General features: G+C 40.7%; 1 protein-coding gene across 1 annotated transcript in view; it reads left to right on the plus strand.

Annotated features, from left to right (window-relative positions):
• Positions 1–7,719: 7,719 nt before the first annotated feature.
• The window catches only part of LOC117019089 (sperm-associated antigen 6), a 72,517-nt gene continuing 63,227 nt past the window's right edge, over positions 7,720–17,009 (plus strand). The window contains exons 1-2 of the mRNA XM_033100506.1: positions 7,720–7,883; positions 7,969–8,064. Coding sequence (XP_032956397.1) covers positions 7,859–7,883; positions 7,969–8,064 — 121 coding nt within the window. The 5' untranslated portion in view covers positions 7,720–7,858. The remainder of the gene's footprint in view (positions 7,884–7,968; positions 8,065–17,009) is intronic.

Raw genomic sequence — 17,009 nt, forward strand, 5'->3', positions numbered from 1 at the left:
AGAGCAGTTTCCAGGGTCTCGGCCTCATGTGGAGGGGTGCTGGCTCGGGTGGTGGATGGCTGTCGGCTGTGGCTGGTTGGCTGTCAGCTGTAGCCATTGAGCCATTGGCCACTGATATAACTGCCACGGCTACGGAGGGAAGTCGAGGAGAGTGGAGGAGAGTGGAGGAGAGTGGAGGAGAGTCGAGGAGAGTCGGTCGGTTGGCAGCAAAGCGGACAGCAGGTCGCACGTCGGGTAAACCCAGCGAGACCATAGTGGTATGACTTCCCTACCTATGGCTCCGTGGGTGTTCCTTTTTGGCCTAGCCATATCCTGCGTTCTTGTGTGGGGAGCGGGACCAGAGACCCCTCACACACCCCGCATGACACTTGGCATAGTCGGCAGGATACCCCGCCTGACACCCTGCAGGCTGCCCAGCATGACACCCCGCACGACAGCATTCTTGACATGGGCTAAAATTTCAGAATTTTAAAAAGGTGGTGGGACAGAAGGTGGTTAACTAGACTAACAGTGCTAGTTTAGTTGTCTCTGAGAAGCAAAGTCTGCAAAGATAGGTAAGTTTTAAAGAAATGCAAGGGTGGTCATCTGTGTAATTCCCGACAAAGGAGCTGGTCCTACTGCTGGTGAGAGTCAAGCCCTCCTAATGTCGGAAGCAACATGGCGCCACAGAAAGCAAACTGATCAGCAGCCACGAGACCTGGTTATGTCATTCCAGGCCAGTCAACACCTCTGCACCCTCTCCTCGCACTTTGAAATAGAATTATAATTTCATCTAGCTATATCACAAGGTATCGAATGAGACATGAGAGTACTCTGTGCTTTGAAATGTCTGAGAGGTTATGCCTATGAGATTTCAAATTAAAGAAAGCCAAAGAGAAAAAAGCTATGACAAACGTGGGCCTGGAGCTCTTCACTAGAGGAAAATGCAGGGGAAAGAAATGTGTGGATTTAAGGAAATAGTATCTCACAAGAGGGAGATGATGGGGCATATGGAAGAGAAGTTGATGGTGGTCCTGGAGAACCACCAGCTGAAAAAATAACAATGTGACCCAACCCTGAGGAGGCAGAGTTCTGTAGATTTTAGGGAAAGGCGAGTCCTTAAACCAATGCGATAGGCACTGTGGAAAGTGCCACAATCATTGCTCCTGTGTGTGTGATACAGATCTTCTAGGCCAGAGCCCTTCACAGGAGTTGAAGGCCTCTGTCTGTGACTATCGCTGTGACTTCCCGAACAACTTCCTGAACGAAAGTCCAAAGTTCAATAAACACACTTCCAAAATACAGAAGTATAAATTGTACTGGCCAGAGAGTAATGTTTAGAAAGCATCTAGCTGTTCATGAATCAGAAAATTAATGTTATCAGTAATTAACTCAGGAGAATGTTTTTGCTTTGAACATGATTCACTAGTTTGTTTTCTAGTGTAACTGAAGAACTGGAAAATGTTTACCAGCTGTTCCTTTCTAAATATGCCTCATGACAATTTTCTTAAAATATTTTCACTTGGGTTCTCTTCAAACTATACCCTCATTTTCTAAGCAGAACGAGGTTATGACCCCCCTCAATTGCTCACATTAATGTAATTAATTGCTCACCCCCCTCAAATGCTCATTCTGCTCACATTATTCACCTATTAAAATTTTTGTGCCTTTGGAGAACACTTTTAAAGAAATTCATTATGATAAAGTAAGTTTACAACAGAATAATATAAGCAACTTTAAAAAAAATAGACTCAAGAATATGCATTTTCATGAACTTGAATATACACAATTCATACAGGCTCTCTAAATTTAAAGAGAGTCTCTAGGGCAGCACAAGTCTATTATATTATCATGGTCTATAATGGGTTCTGGGAATACATTTTCCCACGAAGAAAACTGATACCAGTTACTTGTGACACTCTTAAATATTTGCCATACATCTAGAGCATTATGCTTAAGCATCACATTGAAAAAGAATCAGTTTTTCTATCCAACTCTGCTACAAGGCGTCTCTATCTTCACTGTCCTCATTTGGTGTACTTAGTATATAGAGTAAGTCACTCTTTAGGCAAAGAGTGTATAAGTTGTTTTTTGTTTGTTTGTTTGTTTTGTAGGATTTGACTATAAACATACTGGCATTATTTGTAAACTTCCACGGTCGTTACTCTTGAATTATAATTAAAATGATAAGCGATTAGGTATTATTTCACCAAGAAAAAAAGTACTCCTAGAACAAAAAGCATTTCTTTGTAATTCATTTCCTGTCTTACTAATGGGGAAAGGTATTAGTATTTTCTTCTAACAATTAGTCATTACTCATTTCTTATGTTTTTCATATGAAGAAAAACTTTCTTTCATATAAACTTTATTCTCCACTTTAAAAAATAAATATGGGTTAACGCTGGAATAGGAGGCAAATTAAAGTAATCCAGCTTTAGCAGTATTCAGTCAGGAGTTTCCTGTATATCAAAAAATAAGGCAACAGGAATTGCAAACTGTAGTGCAAGTATCTCCTCTTAAAGAAGGAGATGCTGTGCTACCGCGTCTTCCAATCTACTCTGCACGTTAGCAGAACTCACTCTCCGCTGATCATCTCTGTGGGGATACGCAGAATGGATAGATAGCCTATGCTAGTTTTGTGAAAGCAGAAATCTTGACAACCTTCTCTCTCTACTTTCGCAGTATTTTCTAGGAGTCAGAGCATACGGTCGATTATTCTTCAGAGTAATCAATAAGCAAGAAGTTTTGGCTTGGGACTTGATAAAAGCGAAATGACGTAAAAATATGAAACTCGCACATGTGCAATGAGATGCAGCTTTTTGTTTTGTTTTGAATCAGCTTTTGGCTGCTCACCCAGCCTCTGGGATCCGGCCTGTGCTGCTGGGTTCAGGGAACTGGCTGATGAGGTGGTGCAGGGTTCCCACACCCCACTCCGGGCAAAGAGCGTCTGGAGTGCGTCTACGCCCCCGTTCCTTCCCCTCAACGGAGCTCTCGTTTCATAAATCCCGAGAGAAGCAACTCAGGGGAAGCAGGGCCGAACGGAGCGGCCGTGGCGAGCTTTTCTGGCTGCGCCAGCGCTTCGGGGCCTCAGCTCCCGGGTTCCGGTCTCCGCCCGCTGCAGGCTCGCCCCTGCGGGTCAGCCGCACGGTTCCCTGGCCCACGGCTCAGCGGCACCGCGGCCAGGCTCGGGCCAGGACCTCTCCGCGGCGGCCCGCGCGGGGCGAGGTTCCTGCACAGGCCTGGCCGCCGAACCAAAGCGAAAGGACAGAGGCCTTCTTTACCTCGCCCCCGCCCCCGCCCCCACCCCGGCAGACGCCGGCGCTGCGGGACCCACGGCCCGGGGGAGCTGCGAGGTAGCCGCAGAGGGACCTCCCCCGCTCCCCGCACCGCGGGCGCAGCGCCCCCCGCCCGCCCCTGGAGGTCGCCCCCGCGGGAGGGAGGCCGCCGGCCGAGCCTGCGCCGCGCTTCCGCACTCGCGCCCTCGGGCCGCGCTTCCCCGCTCCTCCCTCCCTCCCTCCCGCGCCGCCGGCCCTCCCTCCCCCGCGCCCTCTTTTCGGCCTGGCCCAGCGACTGGCGGCGGGGGCCTCGTGGGGTTTTAACCCAAACCACAGCCTGACCCCAGGCCCAACCTATATCCGGCGCCCCTCTCCCCTAGAAAGTGCGCGGAGAGCGCGGAGTTCTAGAAGTTCCTTGAAGTTCTAGAAACTTCGGGATAAAGGAAAAGCCGCGGACGTCCGGGAGGACGACACCCTTCCCTTCCTCTCGGACCCCAGCCTTCCCCCCCCTCCCCGTGAATGCAGTCGTCTGCCAGGGCCAGCGCCGTGGACCCGGGAATCCCGCTCCCACGACACGCGGGGACCCTCTCATGTGTCACTTTGCGGCGTCGGCGTAGAACCTTCCGTTCGGGGGTGGCAGGACTCGCATCTGTGCGGGCCTCGTCCTCCGCGGTCGTGGTCCCGGTGCGGGCTTGGTGGGCACTAGAGGTCGAAAGTTTCCTCTGTGGCACCTCCCATCTTTGTCTCTTGTGTCCTGTACTGATGAAAAAGGGAGGAAGGAATAGTACCCACCATCTCGAGACAAGTCCAACAACGCCAAGATTCTAAAGGGGTGGTGGGTCTGGGCGGTGCTGAGGAGGAGGGGGTGACGGACTTTTGTGTCAGGGCGCTCAGAGGTTTCTATTTTGTGATCGAGGCTTTGGCTTTGGGTACAATTTTTAAGGAACACCCACGTAAGTCTTTAGAAGATATTCAACACACACACTCCAAGTAGAAATAATATTTTTTGTTAATGTCCCATTGTCTTAGAAAATGTTATGCTTTATTTCACACTTCTACCTTAGAAGCATCAATTTTTAGTATCATTCACTTTATGTTGTATGGTGCTTTTGGAGGTGAAATTATTCGTATGCAGAATCCCCCTAATGACAGTTTACTTTGGGAGTGGGAAGGATGCGTTTAATCTCTGCATCCACTGAATTAGTGGAAAAGGAAGCCATGTACAGGTGTACCTTCAGAACTGTGGGGCCAGCTAAATCACTGCCATGTTAACGTTTTATTGGCCTTAACACTAAAAGAAACGTAAAAAATTTTAAGTTTAAAATGTAAAGAGTTGACTTAAAAAGGCTTGGAAAACAAATAATGGGAAACAAGACACAAACAACTCAAGCATAGAAATGTTAATCGTTCCTTCCTAGATGGAAGTGTCCGAGTATCTCCTGCCCTGTTAACAAACTTCATGGAACAATTTGGATGGTCTGCTCAGAAGTTTTTCCCAAAAGAGGGCCAATGCAACATTTAAGATGTCATATGTTTGCTTTCCTCATTATAGATACTATTTTGAGTCCAATAACTTGGTTATAGCGTATGTAATGCCTTTGTTTTTAATTCAAGTATGTAAATATGGAGTTATTTCAGTAATTTTAGGTTTGGTGTTGGCAAAATTTTAGACTGTGTTTTCATAACTTGAACAATTACAAACAATTGCCAAATAAATGCCTATTTAAATGCTAATACTATGTTTTAATTCTTTGGGGGAGGAGGGAAGGAGATTTCATATCTAGGTAAAACTCAGCTAATTTTTCTTAAAAACAAGTATTTTGTTATTTAAGTGATGTTTTAGATAGTCTCATCTCTTCACATAGGTTATCCTAACTCCCTGGTTTTTGCACTCAATATCTAATTAGCACACATGAAGCTTTAATTTTCAAAATTCATCTAGGACCTGAAGAAAATACATGTAGTTAAAATTAATAGTTTCTTTTAGGCATGTGTAGAATATATTCCCATAATAATGGGATTTTCCTGAATTCCCAAAGCAGATTTTTAAAGAGAAATAACAGGATTTTAAAACTGGCTTTATACTGACATGTTTTTGAGTCTCGTTTTCATAAACAGAAGAATTGAAGGCAAAGATGAATTTGAAGTTACACATGATTAGCTTTTTGCGAAACAGCCAAAGTCTTTCAAACAAATCTTTCATGGAAACATTTTTGCAAGTTCAGATATGTTTCATTTTCAATCAAATGTACAATATGTCAAGTACATTGTATATCTACATTTAAAGTCAACTGGTACTTTAAGAACTTTAAATAATCTTACATAGCACTTAAAAAAAATACCCCATAAATATCCCTTTGAATAGTTTTCTTTCTTACTGCTAACTGTTAGAAGTATATATGTGATCATGAGGCATTCAATTAACTTTGTAAAACAGAATGGCATTTTATTTTAAAGTTAGGAAATTGAAAAGTGGATCAGAAAATACAGATAGGATTTCTTGTCAGTAAAAGTAATCTGTTCCCATGTTTTATATTTGGATTACTAACAATTCATTTATATGTATATTATGACCATTCTGTTACATTTATCCATTTAATTTTAAAGATTTCTAAAAAACAAAGCTAGAGTAAAGAGCAAAGATCTAGTTTCTTTCACACTGGTATGTCTAATTTCAGATAAAAAGTAAGAATTCTATATTGTGTTTTATCAGAAACAATACAATTTAACCCACACATTGCTAATGACAGACTCTCAGAATCTACAGTTAAAAATAATTTAGATAGCATTTGAATTTGTTTTCAAACTTTGTAGCATTTCATAAATAGACTTATGTTTATAGGTTTATACCTTTTTTTCAACACTGAGCTCTTACCTCAACACTTTAGTAGAAAATACATAGTAAAATAATTACTAAAAATGGAAGCTGTTGTAGCCTGGGAGTTTGAATTGTTTAAGGACTGAAACCAATTAGGGAACATTTTAGTTTTAAGGGGATTTTTTTTTCATAATGCAACAAGGAACTGAAAACAAAATTACAATGAAGGTTTATTTGCAATTTTAATTATTTGCTCAATCTGTTTCCCCCCACATCTCTAAAGAAATGGGAACACACAAAAACTTTAATTTTAAAGGACCTGTTTCCTTAGGGAAACATGGAGATCATTGTGAAACTTATGCCTTAGAGTTAAGGGACTGTAGGTATCACTGGCTTCTGAACTGGAGCAAAAGACAGGCACCTGCTCTCAGGGTAGCAGGGATCCGCCTGAACACACTTACTGTTCTCTCTGATTGCGGGTCCATTCTCCTACTATTTGGGGCTCCACAAAATAACAGGACTTTATCAGAGAGCTCAAGTCAGAGTGAGATCTCCAAGATTATTTCATAGGACTCACCCAGATATGAGAACCAGCTAAGTTTGCATGTTCCCTTCTACTGAAGATGAGATAATCACGAGGTTTCCTGTCTTGGCACTACTCAGCAGCAGATGTGGCTACTTACACCACACCTGGAGAAATTGTAGTTTCTGATGGAGAAACATTTAACATTGACACCTGTCATTGAAACGTTTGGTATACTGTTTTCAGGGAAGCTAGAAACCAGCGATAGACTGAGTAGTTAATATTTGTTAAATGAGACTGGGTAGCGTTAAAGGTATATAAGCTAGGGAAGTCCGCTTAAGATAAATTGAATTAAGACTTTCCAGGTAAAGATTCTCTCTCCCTTTCTTTTGAAAATGTCATTCAGCAACAAAATGAAGCCTAAATTTAAAGGACAAAGTCAAAATGTTTGAAAATCACATAAAAGTGAGTACACAGCAAACCTAGTAGTAACAGGAGAAAGTCGGTAAAGACAAGACATTAATCATATTGTTTCCTCATCTGTTTCTCTTGTTGAAGCTCTAGGAGTGCTTATTAAATGCTTTCAATACAATATAACTAAGTGTATGAACATGGTTGTCGTGACGCTCCAGGACTCCCGAAACCCGAAATGCCAGGTCTATAAAAGCTGGACCACAGGGGAAAAGATGTAACTTGAAGGTTTCATTGACGATAATGTATCAGATTGCACAAGGCCACACACAAGATTTCTCCTGACCGTCGAAGCCAAGACGACTTCATTGCGCAGTTTCCTTGTCTCGCCGCACTTCCACGGGGTTCTCCCAGCGCGTGGGGCTCCGCGGCCCGGACGACTTGCGCGCAGTCAGGCAGCTACAAGGGTCTGGGGTCCCTTTGTAAAGAACCTGTTCTGCGGGCGGACGTCCGAACCAGCAGGATAGTGACACCCGACAGTGCAGAGCTCGTGCAGCCGCTGGGCGCGTTTGGCACGTCAGGGGGGCCCCTGCAGGCGGAGTTCCCCGGGGCCGGTCACCCTAGCGCGGGGCCCTGAGACCGTGACGTCACGCCCGAGACTCACCGTTGCAGCGAGACCGCTGCGTTGCGGTTCCGGTCGGTTGCCTGGGAGACGCCGGTACACAAAGAGGACAGTTTGCCGTTGGAAGCCGAGTGGCCTCCGCAGTCGCCCCTTCCACGCGGACTCGCTGGCCCGGCGCACACGAACAGCGTCGCCCCGGAGGTCGTGGCCGGCGGAGAGCTGCGGGCGCCATGAGTCAGAGGCAGGTGGTGCAAGGTAGGGCGCGGGGCGGGCGCCCCGACGGCTGGCGGCGGGAGCTGGGGACCGCCGGGCGGCCCCTCCACCGTGTCTCTCCCTGCAGTATTCGAGCAGTACCAGAAAGCCCGGACCCAGTTCGTGCAGATGGTGGCAGAGCTGGCGACCAGACCCCAAAACATCGAGACCCTGCAGAACGCGGGTGAGCCCTCACTCCGAACCCCCGTCGCCTCTCACACCCGGCACCGTGTCACGTGGTGCCTTCGCCTCGCCCTGCACCTCAAGTCGCCCCGGGTCCTCGGCCCTGCCTCGCCCCTCACCGGTCCCCCCGCCGCCTCAGCGCCCAACGTCCCGGTCCGCCCCTCCACGCTCTCCTTACCCCGCCTCCCTTCCCCCGTCTGCGCTCCCCTGTCTGCTGAGCTTTTGGGGAGGAGAAGGATGGGGACTGGAGGACGGCGTCCCTAAATTCTTCCAGTCCTCGGAGAGGGCAGTAGAAACATTCAGCCTCTTTAGCGGGACTTTAGGGGTGAGGCCGAGAGGGTTAAGCTTCCACATGGGTCCCTATTTCCATCTTTATGGCAACCAGAAAAGTGTTGGTTGACAGTCAAAGCCAAACGAATTGCCTGGAAGTCATTTTACGTGAATGGGAATCTGCCCTAATCAGACTTATTTTATCCGGGTGCCGTTGCATGTCATCCTGCCTTTGATCACCTTGGACTTCTTCACACCAAAGGAATTCCAGAGCGGTTGCCACATAATTTCTCGTTTTGCAGTAGTGAAAGAGCAATGATATGCTTGAATATTTTCCAAGAGATTCAACGTAGGTAAAGACCTAGTTTTGAGATACCTTTCTGGTGTTCTCATTTTACCCTTCAGTTCGAACTGAGGCAGACTCTATAGAGAGAGGAGGAGTGTGTGTGTGATTCGCTTCTTATCTGTTAACATAAAGAGAGATGATAATGGTTTCTTTCTTTCTCTCTCTCTCTCTCTCTCTCTCTCTCTCTCTCTCTCTCTCTCTCTCTCTCTCCCCCCCTCCCTCCCTCCCTCCCTCTCTCAATTCCTCACTATCTGAACTTAAAGTAAGATAGCATTTTATCACTACTGTGTTAACAGAAACCTTCAATTTATAGGATATGATCTTTAAAACTCATTTAAATTAACATGGAATTAAAAGAAAATTAAGACCATATCGGCGGGGCAAGAATGTTTAGACAAAATGGTTACTCTAGGGTTTTTTATTTTTTAGGGTAATTACCAGTGCACCGACATGGGAATTTTTTTGTGTGTTTTTGCTCACTGGGAGGGATTTTGGTGTTTATTCCTTATCTGTTTTTATTTGGGGTCAGGGGATGTATTTAGAATTGAGAAAAAGTGTATTTTACAATAATTTTAAAAACCTTTTTATTTTGAGATAATTGTAGATTCATATGTATTTGTAAGAAACAATGCAGGATCCCATGAGCCTCCAAACTGTAGTGTGACATCACAACCAGGATGTTGGCAGTGATACAATCCATTGATTTAACGCAGGTATCCCCAGTTTTACTTGTACTCATGTGTGTTTGTATGTATGTATGTGCATATGCGTGCTGTGCAGTTTTATTCTGTGTGTATGCATCACCACCCTAGTAAGACACACAATTCTTTCATCATCACAAAGATGCCTTGTGTGCCCACCTCCCTCTAGTCCCTAACCCTGGGCAACCACTAATCTGTTCTCTATTTCAAGAATTTTGTCATTTCAAAGTTGATAATCTTTTGTTCTCCAATTATTTCATGTGGATTAATTTTCTTCTGCATGTGTGTATGTGCTTGTATGCAGGCAAGTGTAGTCCTCAAAGTATGCAGAACAGTGTTGGACACAGTGTTAGTATACATACTGACTAAATTTATTAGAGCGTGTTACATTTTTAGAATGCACTTAGTGTTTAGATCTTTTTTCCTCCTCTGAGTTCTACCCAGTGGTCTTTGTGAATGGACACGTACTATTTACAAATATTTAATTTTTGGAGAATATACAGCTAACTAAAACATTTTTGAAAGAGAAAATGATTGACATTTATTACAAATTTGATACTATAGATAACTTAAGATACAGAATATCACGTTTTAGTACAATAGTGGCAGGTTTCTCTTCCGATATGTGTACAATGTAGACTATGTTATGGAATTTTATCAATCCAAATTGTTAGGCTAAGTCACCTCCAAAGTGTAAGTGACTTAGATACGACATTTTAAATAGCCACCTACTTTCACTTCTGGTCTGTCTTGTGAAGGGATGGAATACAAAAGGAATGTAACTCAATGTTTGGAAGTTATCTGCGCTTGACTAATATCTTGATGGAACACTAAAGGTTTGGTCTTCCTGAGAAATTTACTTTTAGGTACTTCATGTTATGTAGATTCAATTTAAGCACTCCTTTAGTTATTTTAAACAGACACATGTAATGAATATTCCAATATACTTATTATTTTAATTAAATAACCTGAAGGCTTTGTCATGAAAACTTTTCTTAATAGCCAAGTAGTTTAACTATTCAAATTAGTTTATTCTTTTCTAAAACAATCACCATGGGTTTAAAAATGCATGTGAACGAGCCACCATATGTGTGCATCAATTATACTTCTGATCAAGCTTTCTTTTTTTTTTTTAGCCAAGTGACTTCATTTTGCTAGCATAAGACACCAGTGTGCATTTTATTCCTGACTGACTTAATCTCTGCATATCTGGGAGGGTTTTGTCTTGTTTTTCCACTTTTCTACTACACTATTTAAATAAATATGTATCATGCATCCAAGATAATGTGAAAAACATTTCCATGTAGGCATCATGATAAGTCAGTAGTTCACTTAAGAATTTTTAACTTCATTAACTGCAAAAGGAACATTAAAGCTGACAATAATCAATGGAGTTTTATTTTATTTTAAATCTCTGTTCTTTTTCATTGTTTTTGATGTGCTAATGAGAGAATTTGCCCTATTAAATAAGTCAAAGTGATTACTAAAGCAAAGTGTTGCAAGATATCTTCTTTAGAGTATTTGGACAAAAATAAGTTTTGATTTCTAATCAAAATTGTTACTAGAAAGAACTGTACAATAACCTAGCGTTATTTTATTTCTCATTGATTTTATTCTTCTAAATCAAAAGAGTATACATTAAAAACATTAAAAGTTTAATGTTTGTTATAAAGTCTTTTTATACACCCTCAAACCTTGTATGTTTGAACCATTACATCTTGCAGAGATTTAAAAAATAATTCTGATACTTCCCCTCTTTGAATAATCAGTAAAATATGATGGTAATAGTAGAGATAATACTTTGTTACTACCAATTGTAAAATTTCAGCACTTAAAGGTGGTTATTTAATTATAAAATATAAGAAACATGTTTTATGGCATATTGGAATACCAGGCCACTCTTAGGTTGTTTGGGAGGTCTTTTGAAATAAGCTAATGAGAGCTCCAAGAAAATTATTTTTAAACTGCTTAGCTAAATAAAATAGACTTCTTCTGAAGCAGCTATTTTTATAAGAAAAGTGAAGATAAAGTGTAAAATAATCCTTTGTAATATGATCCTGTAACCTATAGTAAAACTGTAAACGTGGCAAACCAGTAGGTATGCACATTTTCAGAAGAGTAGGAATAGAAAAGTTTCCATAACTAAATATGCACCTATATGAAGCTAATTTGCAAGTTGAGTCAATTTAATGGGTTCAGAATTCAAGAAAATAGTAATGTGTTTACAAAAATGATTTTAAATTACATGTTTCTGGGGCAGTGTAAAAATCTTCAGCTTAATGTTCTACTACCTCAATTTGCTGTAAGAAGGAAAAGCCTTTTAAATACATTTATAATGTATTTAAAATATATCCTGGTAGGTAAAGGTACTGTGATTCTCTTATAAAAACTACTGTTCCATAGGATAAAGAGAATTAGTAGAGCAACTTGAAAAAACTTAGCCAATTATGCTATTTAAATTGAGGCATTTTGTTAATATAAAAGGAGTCTTCTATTTGTAAATGTGACAATCAACTTGAAGCACTCATTATCTTTAAAGATGGGTTTTTGGTTTTTTTAACTTATGCTTTAGTGGAAAATATTCTAGGGAACTATGAAAATTCTGAACTTGTAGCACCTAACAATGTGTCCTAAAAACAAGATTATTTAGAATTTTATTCTGTGTTCTAACCCATAATCCCGACATGGCTGTTATCTGTTTTGTTATCTGAGCCTTGATGCATAAATAGAAAATAATATAATGAGGGCTGGGTTCTCATTGTTTTCTTAGGACAAACTGGACAATTAAAAAAAAAAATCCAACCTGTAGATGAGCCTATGAGAGGGGTGCTCAGAAATGGCAAATTGTGTGGGTTAAATTTAAATGTTACACATTAAATATGTTTGAAAAGTTAAATATTTCCTAATTCCACTTTACTTTTGAGTGTTTTTTCATGGCCTTTGCTCCTCTGACAAGAACTTCCCCTACACTTCTTTGTCTAATTAATTTCTACTCATTCTTTGTGGCTCTGTTTAGATGTTCATTCCTCAGGGACATCTTCCTTGAGCCTCATAGTAAGTCAAGTCTCCTGATTTATGCTTTTCTTATTCCTAATATTTCTCTTTCATAATACTTATCACAACTGTAATGATTTAGTTTCTGCTTTCTCCACTAACTGTAAATTCCATGCTTAGCATAATGCTTAGCATAGAGCAGATGTTCAACATATTTGAATAGAATAAAGGAAGGAGTAATTATTTTTCTAAGTGTTTTTACATCTCTTACAAAATTAGATTCTTATAACAGCTCAGGCAGGTAGGGTAGGTGTGTTCTTCAGTGTGGATGCTTAAGCCCATAAAGGTCAGGTAATTGCCCTCGTCACAAGGTGAGTTAGTGGCCAAACTGGGACTGAGACCAGTTTCTTAATTGCTGCAGCCTGACCTGGTGCTCTTTCTGCTTGTAGATATTAGTAAATTATTTCTAAATGGTTCTAGGAGTTCCTAATAAACCTCAATGTTCACTGTTAAAACAAATTGTCTGTTGAGCCCTTTGGGTACCAATGGCTGTCCAGTAATTGCGCATAATTGGTTTTGGGGTCTCCTTGAGGACCATTACGGGAGCTTCAGTGGAGGCCAGATGCAGAGGACTAACTTTGATAAATATCTGAAGGTTTGATAGAGTAGGAGAGTATTTAGGGCTTAAACTGGCCTGGGAGCTCTAGAGAATCTTTCAGCTTCCTCTGGTTTCTAAGGAAAAGCCTTATCAAACCTGAAGCTTGTTAAGAGCATCTTGGGAAAAGTGTGTAATCCACTGGAAGTTGTAATCCACAGAGAGTTGTTGGACTGAGACCCTGCCAGGATCAGGGAAAGTGCAGAGGAGACTTCATCAGAGCTCAGGGTGGTCAGCTGGCGTGGGATTGACTGCCTGCTGTCCTGGGAATTTTGAGAACACACAAGGTAGAGCAACAGGGAAGGGGAAGCACTTGATATTTATTGGTTGATTGATGTGAGTGTGTATTTAACACTTCTGTTTGTTTTGCATTTAATTATACTTTATGTGAAGGACTTTTCTTCCAAGTTTTTTGGGGACAGGACTTTGGGATTTCTGTTGACTAGATGTACTGGCCCTAGGAGAAATCCATGGCCACATGTAGAAAAAATTGGGCCTTCCCTTGAACACCAGTCAAATTTCCCTAATTTTCAAAGTGAAATATGCCCTAATGTTTTTTATCATAAGGGTAACTCAATTTAAAATGTATTGTTCAAGTTCTGTTAAAAGTCTAGCTGAAAACAAGTGATATTTGTGTTTGTGTGTATGTTTTGTTATGTGCCCCAATGTTTTTTATCATAAGGGTAGCTCAATTTAAAATTTATTGTTTATTCAAATTCTGTTAAAAGTCTCGGTGAAAACAAGTGATATTTGTACTTGTGTCTATGTATGTATGCGTGTTTCTCCAAAGGAAATGATTTCTATCCACTTATGTGTGTATTCTAAATTCTATCTCTGTGTCAAGATAGAATCACTATTAAATTGTATATATTGACTAGATTACATTAGTTTTCCATTAGAAATGTCTTTATAGGATTAGCCTAATAATATGCCCTCTTTTTAATTTTTAAATTGGGGGCTTATTTTTAAAATAGACAATTTCCCCATAGCCTTAAATCTGTCATTCAAGACATTGTCCATTTTGTTGTTAATCTTTTTATATAAAGATGTACTCTTTTATTTAACCAGTCTTCATAAATTATTATATGTCAAGCTAGTCCTAGGTATGAAATTTCAGGAAAAAAAATTGTTGCTACTTCCTTCATTTCACAAAGTGGTTCCCTGTATACTTTTGCTGCCAGGAAGCTCAGTCCTCTGTTGAGAGCTCAATTGCAGAACTATCCCTAACCCATGTTTTTAATAAAATTGTTAGTCCCTCTCTCCACCTCTCCACTACATGGCTCTTAATAATTATCTTTGTTATGCATATCTTTTAGAGTAAGCCATCCCCCCAAAAGTTAGAGTAGGTGGCATATGAAAAAAACAAAAATTAATTGTATCTGAAGATATAATTTTGAACTGACTGCCTTACAAAATTTTCCTCTTCAGATATTACTCATGGAACCTTTGGAGTAGACAACCCTTTTAGAACTGTCCTATTTATTCTCTACATGTTAGTTTTCACAGTTAGTTCATTCATTATTCAATAAACATTTATTGAGTGTCCAAGTGCCAGATGAATGTTTAGACTCTGATCATGAAAAAATACATGGACTCTGCCCTTAGGGAGCTTATTTGCTAATGAGGAGACATATAAATAAATAAAATACTGTTTGGTAAATGTCTGAAGATAGACATGGAGCACATATGAAGGGTACTTAACTCAAGCTTTCGGAGTGCGGGCCTCTGTTCATGGCAGTCTTGTAGGAGGATTTCCTAGGAATTAGCCAGACGAAGAAGGGGGAGGGGCAAACTGCATTCAGGAACATTATGTGTAAAGGCCCAGAGGCAAGAGAAAACGAGGTGTGTACCTGATAGAAAATGCAAATGTTTAAGTATGGCTGGAGCTTCTTGGGGTAATATGGCAAGGCAGAGGAAAGTCAGTGGCTAGAGGATGTCAGCCTTAATTATGAAGGACCTCATCTGAAGTTGGGACTCATCCTGAAATTGTCTGAAAGCCATTGAAGAGTTTTAATTAGAGGAATGATGGGATCTATTTTGTGCTTTAGAGAGATGATTTTCATAGTAGTGTGGAGAACAGATCGGAGGGCATTAAAACAGGATCAGGAAGTCCAGGTATTCATTTTTGCTGTAGCAATCACACTGGGTAAGAGATCTGCAGGACTTGTGACTTAATAGAAGGGGTAGGAGCAGGTGAGAAGAGAGTTCCAGATGAGCCCAGGCTTCCGGTTGCTTAGGTGCATTAGAGCCATTCATTCGTGGAGAAAGAGGATACAAGAGGCAGAGGGAAATGATGACCTCACTATCAGTGCTGACGGCGGTTATAGTGTGTTGGGACATCTGTGTGCCAGTGACTACGGTAAGCAGTTTGGGTAGGTAGGGCTCTGGAGTGCAGGAGACAGGTCTTAGCTGGTAATAAAGGCTTGGATATGTGGGACTTACATGTTCATTTGAAAAGTATAGTAAAAGCCCATTTTATATTTCCTCATGTAGTTATAAACATGTAAGTTCCAATTGCTTTATCTAAAGTGAAATGTAAATTGAACTTGCTATAACTTGTATGCTTTACACAGTTCGAATCTCACGTATAGGTGGTGATGGCTGTGACCTAGTGGAGAGACAGACAGTTGCCCTGGAAGAGTGAATGGAATTTCGGTTTAATATAGTAATCATAGAAGACAGCTACAGTGATGTTAATGGTAGAATAATGTGAATTTAGCAGATTATGCCCTTTGCCTTCTAAAGCTGGCAACAGGCCAGTTTGCATTGGGAAATGGTAAATGCTATATAGTGCATATTAAATACATACATACATACAGTGATTCCTTGCCCTCTTAGAAGAGTTGCTGGTTGCTCTGTGAGTCAGTAGTCTCAGTCCCATCTTCCTCTCATGCTTTTCCACTCAAAAATGCCATGTCAGGTGTGGTAGCCCTTCACTCATAAACAACTGTGTTAACACTGAATCACCAAACAAAATTCAGAAGATATTATAGTTAATGGGAATAAATTTAAAAGAAGAAAGTAGACTATTCTTGATCATAAGAGTTTCTTGAATTATTTACCATCATAATGGAATTCTATGTAAAAACACTATACATGTTCTGTGATTCATTCTGACTCTTAATAAATTGTAAGACTCTTTGTTGTAAGGGATATAACATCTAAAATCATAACTGCCTTGATAGTTATGACAGTGAAAATGTATTTCATAGAATACATTTTATAAATAGATATGTGGTGCCAAAATTTATGATATCTTAATCAAATGCAGAAATAGTGGCCAGAGGTATATAATCATAAAGGCTGGAAGAAAACAAAACAAGGCCTGAAAATTCTTATTCTAGAAAAAAGGAACAAAAAGGAACACTTACATACTTTCAAGTAAAAAATGACTAGTGAAGGAAAATGAGAACATGTTGTAAAATTTACAGTCATGAGACTTGCTTCAGAAAGTTTGTAGTCATGTAAATGTAATATTATAGTAATAAAATTTTTTAAATCTATTAAAATTGTTAAGTGTAATTGGAGCTACGTTGTGATGACAGAAAACGTAGTGATTAGAGTAGTAAAAGCTAAGTGAATGGTGGTGTCTAGAGTCAAGACCACAAGTTTTTCAGTAAGAGCCAGTTGTGTATTCAGAAGTATGCTAGATAATTTGAGAAATAGAAAATAAACATAAAACAGAAACCCTGCTCTAGAGATGCTTATTATTTTACTGGGGAGATAAGACATTTGTTCACGTAAAACAAAGTAGAAAACCTCATAACATGCTATGTCAAGGAGGGCCGCTGTGCTTTGCATAACTTCAGGAGTGCCGTTTATATTGTGATCTATATGAGTGGCATCCCCTGGATTTGTGCAGGGTGTCATGCGTGGTCTCAGCTCCTGCTCCCCACATAAGAACGCAGGACATGGTGAGGCCAAAAAGGAACACCCACGGAGCCATAGATAGGGGAGTCACACCACTATAGTGTCACTGG

Source organism: Rhinolophus ferrumequinum, assembly GCF_004115265.2.
Source record: "Rhinolophus ferrumequinum isolate MPI-CBG mRhiFer1 chromosome 5 unlocalized genomic scaffold, mRhiFer1_v1.p scaffold_110_arrow_ctg1, whole genome shotgun sequence".
Lineage (NCBI taxonomy): Eukaryota > Metazoa > Chordata > Mammalia > Chiroptera > Rhinolophidae > Rhinolophus > Rhinolophus ferrumequinum.